Source organism: Fukomys damarensis, unplaced genomic scaffold (assembly GCF_012274545.1).
Source record: "Fukomys damarensis isolate Sample0158 unplaced genomic scaffold, DMR_v1.0_HiC HiC_scaffold_27, whole genome shotgun sequence".
In the NCBI taxonomy this organism is placed as follows: Eukaryota; Metazoa; Chordata; class Mammalia; order Rodentia; family Bathyergidae; genus Fukomys; species Fukomys damarensis.
The window spans coordinates 3,284,840-3,294,039 of record NW_022900939.1 but is presented as its reverse complement, the minus strand read 5'-3'; the positions used below and the strand labels follow the sequence as shown (position 1 = coordinate 3,294,039).

The 9,200-nt window shown below is 56.4% G+C and overlaps 1 protein-coding gene across 1 annotated transcript in view; it reads left to right on the top strand.

The window, feature by feature from the left end:
- The first annotated feature begins 20 nt into the window (after positions 1 to 20).
- Positions 21 to 9,200, top strand: part of Serping1 (serpin family G member 1) — a 10,896-nt gene continuing 1,716 nt past the window's right edge. The window contains exons 1-6 of the mRNA XM_010608313.3: positions 21 to 131; positions 1,579 to 1,984; positions 3,676 to 3,810; positions 4,429 to 4,632; positions 4,707 to 4,843; positions 8,499 to 8,718. Coding sequence (XP_010606615.1) covers positions 63 to 131; positions 1,579 to 1,984; positions 3,676 to 3,810; positions 4,429 to 4,632; positions 4,707 to 4,843; positions 8,499 to 8,718 — 1,171 coding nt within the window. The 5' untranslated portion in view covers positions 21 to 62. The remainder of the gene's footprint in view (positions 132 to 1,578; positions 1,985 to 3,675; positions 3,811 to 4,428; positions 4,633 to 4,706; positions 4,844 to 8,498; positions 8,719 to 9,200) is intronic.

The window sequence follows — 9,200 nt, the reverse complement described above, 5'->3', positions numbered from 1 at the left end:
GGCGCCCCCTCCCAGCTCCCGACCCGCCGGCTTCTCCTCGGTCCGCAGGTCCCAGTGTTGCGATGTCGCCCAGACGGACCCCACGCGCGCCCCCGCTGCTGCTGCTGCTGCTGCTTCTGTCGCCGGCCGTGGTGAGCAGGACGGGGACAGGGTTCGCGATTAACCCTCCCGGGTGGGGTCGGGTGGGGGTCAGGACTCAGAAGAGTGTGGCAGAGTGGCCTTGGGCAAGTCGATGCTCCAGCCTCTGGGTCCTGATTTAGGGAAGGGAGAGAAATGGAGCCGGGCCTTCCCCGCAAAGCCCCCAGGGGAGGCGGGGCTGGAGGGGAGCTGCTACCCCTGCCCCAGGCTGTGCCCCTCACTGCCTCAGGCTGTGCCCAGCGGGGCCTATGGAAAGGGGGGCGCTGTGGTCAGACAGGGCCCCTGAGGTCCCCTAAACCACGCCCCACCCCAGCAGGTGGCTGGCTTCTGTCACCGAAAGGGAATTCTCGGAATCCGGAGGCAGAGGGGGTTGTGGGCCGAGGTCCCCCGAGCCCAGAGCTGCTGTCCCCTCAGGAGGGGCCCCAGGTCCAGCACAGGGTGGCAAGAGGAGGACAGGGCAGGCCAGGCCGGAGCCTGCATGGGCTGTGGTTTGAGGCCCTCGGGAATTTCCCTGGAAGGAGGAAGCATCTCGAAGCCCCTCCTTTTCTCTCCGGGCACAGTTTTAACACAAACGCTGTCCACGGGTAAAGGACCTGCTGTCAGACCGTGGCTCCCAATGAGTTTCCATCCCGCTGTGGCTCCCAGAGCGTGTTGCTTTAGTCTGAGCTCCAGTTTCTCTGGCTGAGAGAGGAGACAGATGCAGTTTGCAGCCCAGGAGATCCTGGGACTTGGGACTGGATGGCTCCCGCCAGGGGCGCCTGTGCTGCGGCATCTCTGTTCTCTACCCACAGACCCCCAGCGCCTGCCCTGCTCCCTGTCTTGGGAAAACCAAAGGAAGAGCCCCAGGCCTCCAGACAGCCCCTGGCGTCCTAACGGTCCCAGAGCCCTAGTTTCGCTTTTCCTCTCTCACTCTCCCCTCCCTCTTCTTTCCCTCCTCTCCCTGTGCTTCCTTTGCGGATGCTTCTCAGTGGGATGCAATCCAGTTTGGAAACTCCACTGTCCCGTAACTCAGGCCACAAGTTCAAAGGTCTCTTGCTGGCCAGGCCAGTGAAGCCAGCCATTCAGATTTGCACAAGAAAATAGCTGTGCATGGTGACGTGCTCCTGTGATTCCAGCACTCAGGAAGCTGAGGCAGGGGGATCGCTGTGAGTTCAAGGCCAGTTTAAACCACATAGTGAGGCCCTGTCTCAAAAAAATGAAGAAAACTTCCTTCGAGGCAGTGATTGGGCAGACATAGCAGAATCCAGGATTTCCCCTCCTTCTGCGGGAAGGCCCTGCCCCCACCGCTCCAGCACTGAACCCTCCGGAAGACGCAGTGGGGGCTCCAGGGCTGGCCCCTCCCCCCATGCCGGAAGTGACCTGGGGCCCAGGCCGGCCTCCCACCTGCTCTTCCCCCAGACCCTGCAGGAGAAAGTTGAAACACTGTCTCTTGAACTGCAGGATGGAGCCTTCTCAAGCCCCACCGCTCTTGGGCCCACCTCTGAGGCTCCAGAGCAACAGCAAGAGGAGAGCAGAGGCCCAGGTGTCCCTGAGGCGGCACCCACCGGAGCATCTGCCGAGTCCTCCACCCAGCCATCCGCCGACACCACAGCCGCGGCGGACTCGGCCGCTGCAGTGACGGCCACCAATGGCTCCAGCGCCCCATCTCCCACAGAGCCCTCCTGCCCTGGCCCCGTCGCCCCCTGCCCCAGTGCGGACACTCGGGTGGCTGAGGCCGTCCTGGGGGATGCGCTGACAGACTTCTCCCTGAGGCTGTACCGCGCCTTTGCAGCTGTGAAGAACACAGAAACCAACATGGCCTTCTCCCCCTTCAGCATCGCCAGTCTCCTCACACAAGTCCTGCTCGGTAAGGCTGCTCCTGCCTGCTCCACAGGTCCCACGCCAGATTCCTCCCCGAGCCCGTGCCCCAGGAAGAGGCAACAAAATGGGCACTGTGGGGGCAGGGTGCGGTTTACCTTTCATTCCTGAACATTTTGTAATCCCAGCACTCGGGAAGGCTGAGGCAGGAGGATCCCAAATTCAGGCTCAGCCTGGGCAACTTAGCAAACTGTCTCAAAGTAAAAAATTTTAAAAGGACTGGGCCAGGGATTTAGCCTCACAAGCACAAGGTCCCAAGTTCAATCCCCGGTTCCAAAAAAAACAATTGAAAAAGGACTGAGTGTATAGCTCAGTATGAAGCCCCTGGGTTCAGTTCTCAGTGCAAAACCAAAAGATCACCATGATTCAAGATGAGGCAGGGCAGGAGGGAGATGAAATCTTCCCAGACAGGGCTGGCTGGGAGCTGGGCTTCCCTGCTTTCCAGCTGCGTGAGGTTGGCCAGGGGCTTCAGCCTCTGTTCCTCAGGAAGATGGTGAAATCTCCCTCAAAGGATAAGAAGCAGAGAGCCTAGCACCTGGTCAGCCAGAGGCCAAAAAAATGTTAAACCCTCTGCCTCCCTCAGGACTTGTTACCCTAGAAATGGCACAAACAAATTACCACAAGCAGTGGGGATAGAGCAGGCCCTCCCTGTGGATTGGAATCCAGGGAGGCTGCTGGAGACAGGACCGTGAGCATGGAACTTTCTTCCAGGCCCGGCCTGGCGGTGCAGGTCTGTCATCTAGTATTCGGGAGGCTGAGGCAGGAGGATCACCAAGAGTTCCATGCTGGGATACATAGTAAGACCCTGTCTCAATAATAGTAATGATGATGATGATGATGAAGAAGAAATAAATAGTGGTCTGGTGTCCCCTGCCTGTACGGTGGAACCTTTGTGAACCCACACCAACTAAATAATAGTTCATGTGGAACAGGTGGTGGTCGAGGTTGGCTTTGAAAGACGCACAAGACTTAAACAGAGACCTCGGCAAGGAAATCCAAAGCCCTGGCAAAGCCTAACCCGGGCCTTCATATTTCCGAACCCCGTCTCTCTGACGCGTACTACAGGTGTGATCAAACTGCACGGCGAATGTTTAAGTAAAAATTCGTGGCAGCTGCTGCGGGTCCCCTCAGAACCCTCCCACTCGCTCAGACACCCCCACCGCGCTGACCACTTCCTACAGCAGCTCTGCAGTCCTCTTTCCCGAGCGTCTTTATGAGGTGCCGCTGCCACCCAGCAGAAAGCTCGAAGAACCCGGCGCTGTGTCCTCACCCACCGCAGTCACCGGATCTGAGACCCTGAGGCTTCTGGCTCCTCCCCAAAGTCACAGTGACCTCGAAACAGAAGCCTTTGGAATCCATTCAGGGCACTGAGGCGGCCGGAACAGCACCACTGCAGACCCTCAGGAAAGAGCGCTGCGGAGCTGCTGCACAAGTGTTGAGGGCAGTGGGATAAGCGCTGGAAGTGAGGGGAGGATTTTGAGGGTGTCCTCGGCAGTGTGCCTTCTATGGTAATAACTCTAATTTATTTGCTTTTTAAATAACTTGAGTTTAGACATTGCCCTGTTTGTCACTCACATCGTTTTCCAGCAGTGGCCTCACTCTGTCCCCCTGGGTCCCCTCCGCAGAGAGGATGCTGCAGTCCGCCCTCCTCGACCCCATCCATCTCTGCCTTTTCCACAGGGGCTGGGGACAGCACCCGCCGCGCCCTGGAGCGCGTTCTCTCCTACCCAGAGGACTTTGCCTGCGTCCACCAGGCCCTGAGAGCCTTCGCGTCCAAGGGCGTCACCTCCGCCTCCCAGATCTTCCACAGCCCAGGTGAGGGGGTCACTGGGAGGGGACAACGCTGTGGGGACGGGGGAATGGCAGGAGCTGGGTGTCTGTGATGAGGGCCTAGGCACAAGTTTCCAAAGGCTCCGGAGCTGCCGGGGAACCAGGCCAGGTTCCTTCCTAGGCTGTGCTTGAATATATGATCCTCCGGACTTAGCCTGAACTCCCTCTGCAGCCCAGGCTGGCCTCAAACTCACAGCAGTCCTCCTGCCTCAGCCTCCCTAGTGGGAGGATGACAGGTGTGCAGTACTACACCTGGCTTTCTGATCCATTTTATTCAGGAAATTTTTTTGTTTCAAACGCCATTTTCTCTGGAACTTGGGCTCTGGAGGTGAGAAGCCAAGGCCCCCAGGGCGGCGTGGGGGGGAACCTCCCCGAGTCTGTGCCCTGCTGAATTATGGGAAGAAAGAGGGAGAGCCAGGCGCATGGAGGTTAAGGGTGCACAGTCCCTCGCCCTGCGCTGGCCCATGGACAGGACCTGTCCTCCTGAGTGTGGCTCAGCGTTTGCCGTCTTTGGGGCTCCCGCCTGTCCCTCCTGGCCTCCGGGCTACGTGGGGCCAAGACAGAGCTCAGCACTCACCGCCCACCCACCTGCCCGCCCCCCAGACCTGCCCATCAAGGACAGCTTTGTGAACGCCTCCCAGCGGCTGTACGGCAGCAGCCCATGGGCACTGGGCAACGACACAGCCGCCAGCCTGGCGCTCATCAACGGCTGGGTGGCCGACAACACCGGGCACAAGATCAGCCGGCTGCTGGACAGCCTGCCGCCCGACGCCCGCCTGGTGCTGCTCAACGCCGTCTATCTGAGCGGTGAGGAGGCTCCAGGGGGGGTGGGGGGGCGGCACCCGAGGCCGCAGCCTGAAAGCCGCCCCTCCTCCCCTCAGCCAAGTGGAAGCAGCCCTTTGCACAGAAGAAGAAGATGGAGACCTTCCACCTCCGGAACTCAGTCATCCAGGTGCCCATGATGAGGAGCAAGAAGCACCCAGTGGCGCACTTCAGCGACCCCACCCTGAAGGCCAAGGCAAGTGCGCCCCCGCCAGGCCCGAGGCCGTGGTGCAGCCTGCAGACCCCCGCCGCTGGCTTCCGTCTCCGCTCTGTCTGTTCTCCTCTTTCCAGTCTTGGCCCGGCCGGACATTGCAAAGTCCTGACTCAGTTTCCCTGCTGTCTCTGCTGCCCCAGGTGGCCACAGTGGGTCGGGTTTCTGCTCCATGCGTCTGAGCCTCTGGCCATCAGCCCCCCAGGTGGGCTGCACACGTTCCACATGCACGTTTGTGTGTGCGTGTGTGAGTGTGTATGTACCGGTGTAAAGCATACGTGTGCGTGCACATACATACAGGTGTCCAGCCACAACATGTGTGTAGAGTTTGCACATCTTAAAAGGCTCAAATTCCTTAGCAGAAATTGAACAATGTAATGGGAATGGCTAGATCCAGGTGTGGTGGTGCACGCCTGTCATCCCAGCACTCTGGGAGGCTGAGACAGGAGGGTCGCCAGTTCAAGTCCAGCATGGGCAACGTGGTGACTTAGCGAGACCCTGTCTCAAAACAAATACAACAGAGGGTTGGGCATGTAGCTCAGTTTGAAGACCTGGTTTCAACCCCCGTTGTGGCAAATAAATGAAATAAATAATCATTTCCACGGGTGGGAGAGAGGGAAGACAGAAAGTGGACCTCAGAGGTTTCCAGGGAGTCGCGTGTCTGAGGCCGGTGGCCCGGTCTTGTGCCCTGAGAAGGAGAGGTGGGTGCGAAGAGAGACAGCAGAGCCTTGAGGCCTCGCAGACAGGTGGGGTGGGGTCCCGTGGGCAGAGCATCTGCTCCTCCTGGCGTCCCTGCCCGGCGCGCCCTCTCAGTCTGTGCAGAGCGTCTTCCTCTGGTTCTCTGGGTCCCTGGCGAGGCCGAGAGGCCGTTCGCCTCCGGTGGCCGCCTGCTGCCCTGGAACCCTGTGTTACCACGTTCTGTTTCCCCTGCTGGCTGCTCTGTCCCTCCCGAGATGTCACTGTCTCCCGCCCTGGGATGTGGCCTCCACCCTTGAGCAGAGGACTCTGTCTTGTTTCCTTCTGAATCCAGACACAGTCAGGAGACCCTGAATTGTTTGCCAAGTGAATAAATAAATGCACGGAATAGAGGGGAATGGGGAGCCACTCACTGCACGCGAGCAGCTGAGGACGCTTCCTCGAGAGGTTGCTTTCTACTGTTCATTTTTCTGATTTTATTTTATTTGTTCATTTATTTATTTTGAGACAGGGCCTCACTGTGTAGTTTAAGCTGTTCTGGAATTCCCAGTGATCCTCTTGCCTCGGCATCCCGAGTGCTGGGATGACAGGCATGTGCCACCACCCCCGCCTCTCAACCATTCTCCACACACTTATTTAGCTATCCCTGGGCTTAGCCAGCCATCCTGAACGTGGCAGACCTTTTTCTGTCATTATTCCCTAAACAATACAAGAGAGTGCTGCTGTCGTGGGTATTAGAACTCATCCAGAGGCGGACGATGGAGAGTGTAGAGGAGGGTGTGCACAGGTCACACGCAGACAGGATGGCGTGACAGAAGGACGTGGAAGAGCAGAAGCAGTCAATGGCGCAGCAGGCAAGAGGCAGCAAGCAGCAGCCTCCCTTTCCCTTTTATGCCGTCTGTTGGTTGATGGCACCCACACCCAGGTTGGGGTTTTCCTCTTCAGGAACCCCATTACCCACACCTGCCTGAGAGCAATCAATGGACCAGTCTATTCATCACACCCCATGATCCAGCCACCACCCAAATGCTCCACCCATGCGCTGGAGAGGCTTTGAGGACGATCTAGACATAAACCATAACAAGGAGAAAGAATTTTGTTCACAAAAACCACTATTACATTTCCTTGAGTTTTTGAATAGATATTTAACTTAATGTATCAACATTATAAATACAGGGCAAGCTAGGTGTGGTTCTGTACACCTATAATCCCAACACTCTAGGAGGCTGAGGCAAGAGGGTCACAAATTCAATTCCAGCCTGGGCAACTAAGCAATTTAGCAATATCCCATCTCAAAATAAAAAATTCAAAGAAGGTCTGGGGATGCAGCTCAGCGCAAAGGCTTTGGGTTCAATCCTTAGTACTGCATGCATAAATAGGTGGATCGATTAATTAATCAATTCAGAGTTGGGGATATAGCTCTGTAGGAGATCATTTGCCTAGCGTGCTTGAGGCTCTGGGCCTAGCAGCCCTCCCAACCCCATAATTACAAACTCAAAATCAAAGTCTTGCTTATGCCTTTGAATTTTAAGCTGAACTCTTGACATTATAATTATAACAAATTTTACTAAAAAACACTTTCCTTGAGTCATATAGAGCAGATTATACTTTTTAATTGTTCTATTCTCAAACATAGTTCATTAACAATCCCAAGGCATCACACGCTCCCTTTATAAATGTAGTGCCCTTCATTTTCTCTGTAACCCATCCAGGGCCTGACAAGCACAATCCGGCTGGGTATGGCCACGTCATGCCAGGCCCCAGAGCCCACTTGCAAGCTGAAAATTAAATTGATGAGTAAATCAACCTCCACCCCATATTTCAGTATCATTCCCAAATTAATAAAGTTTTCCTGTACCTTTCTGCTTAACAGCGTTAAAACTAGCATGCCAGAGGCTCTTAAAACTTACAAACACTATTGTATTCATTCATTCGTTCTTGCTAAGATACTGAATTGCTAAGATACTGAATTGCCCAGGCCGGGTGCGAACTTACAATTCAGATCTCCTGCCTCAGCCTCCAAGAATGCTGGGATTACTCTGAGTTTCACACCTGCTGTTAATATGTCAAGTTTCCTAACTCTTCCTGGGATTGGTGGATATTTACCCAAGCGAGGGGGTTAGATTTACTGAACCACTATGCTAAGACAGCTGGCTTGAAAATGCAATTCCAGGGCTGGGGATTTAGCTCAGTGGTGTCACTGCATGCCCTGCAAAGGCAAGGCCTGAGTTCAATCCCCGGTACCAAAATGAAAAAAAAGGAAAAGAAAATTCCAGTCCACCGAGGTAAACTTTTAGTCAGTGTCAAAGTCTATCCCAGGAGCCCAGAGGCGCAGTGCCACTCAAATGTGCCGTCTTTGGCTGCGGCTTCAGGGCCCCATTGTTCGTCCTCCTCGGTTAAGGTCTGTTTGTGACCTGCTTCCTGAGGGCCACGCTAGGCTCCAACCTCGGCCACTTTCCCACTCACCCCTTGTTGAATTCCGCCTGCTTCTGGGTTCTTTCCTCTGTCTTCCGTGTGGCCGTCACTGGGGTTTCAGCCTCGCCGCGGCCCTGCAGTGCTGGGTGCCTCTCCACTGTGCACTGGCCGGTCTCGCGACCCTTCCATCCCACTCATCCGCAGCCAGGAGCGGGGTTTGTGTGTCCTCCCAGGCCCTGCCAGCTGTGGAAAACAAAGCCTAGATGTCACCAGATATCCTGTGGGGGGCAAAGTCACCATGGGTCAAGAACCCGTGTATTAGGACCATGAGTCCTGAGCCAGGCATGGTGGTACACACCTGTCATCCCAGCCCTTGGGAGGCTGAGGCAGAAGGATTGCCACAAGTTCAAGGCCAGCCTGGGCTCCATGGTGAGACTTTGTCTCTAAACAACAAAGCTAGAGGCCAGTGCGGGGAGACGGCGGGGCGGGAGAGAGCTGGCAGAGCTGACCAGTGCCCGTTGGTTCCCAGGTGGGGCAGCTGCAGCTCTCTCACAACCTGAGCTTCGTGATACTAGTGCCACAGAGCCTGCGGCAGCCCCTGGAGGACCTGGAGAGGGCGCTGAGCCCTGTGCTCTTCAAGGCCATCATGCGAAAGTTGGAGATGTCCAAGTTCCAGCCCACGTACCTGACCATGCCGCGCATCAAGGTGACAGGCAACCAGGACCTGCTGCCCATCATGGAGAAGCTGGGTGAGGCCTGTAGGAGCGCTGTGGGCCGGGGGAGGGAGGGCAGGCCCTGTGCCCAGGGCAGTAACAGTTCTAGAGTCTGTCTTTGTTTTTCATTGTACTGATTTATTGATTTATTTGGGGGTTTTTTGAGACAGGGTCTCACTATGTAGCTCAGGCTGGCCTCAAGCTTGTAGCGATCCTCCTGCTTCAGCCTCCCAAGTGCTCAGATACCATGCATGCGCCCTGCCTGGCCTAGGGAAAGTCCCGGAGCCCCCACTTCCTAACCTTGGACCCCATGTCCTGGTCCTCCGCTCCTGCTGCAGGGCCTGCCCGCGCCTCACAGGGTCTCCCGTCCCACCTGTGGCATCTGTGCAGGAAAACAATTTCTCTCCTCATCTCCACTTCGGCCGCGGCCAAGCAGGTCTCAGGGTCTCTGCAGACTCTGCCAGAGATCCCCGCCCTCCTGCCTCAGGCAGTGCGGACCCCACACTGGAGGCTCCGCC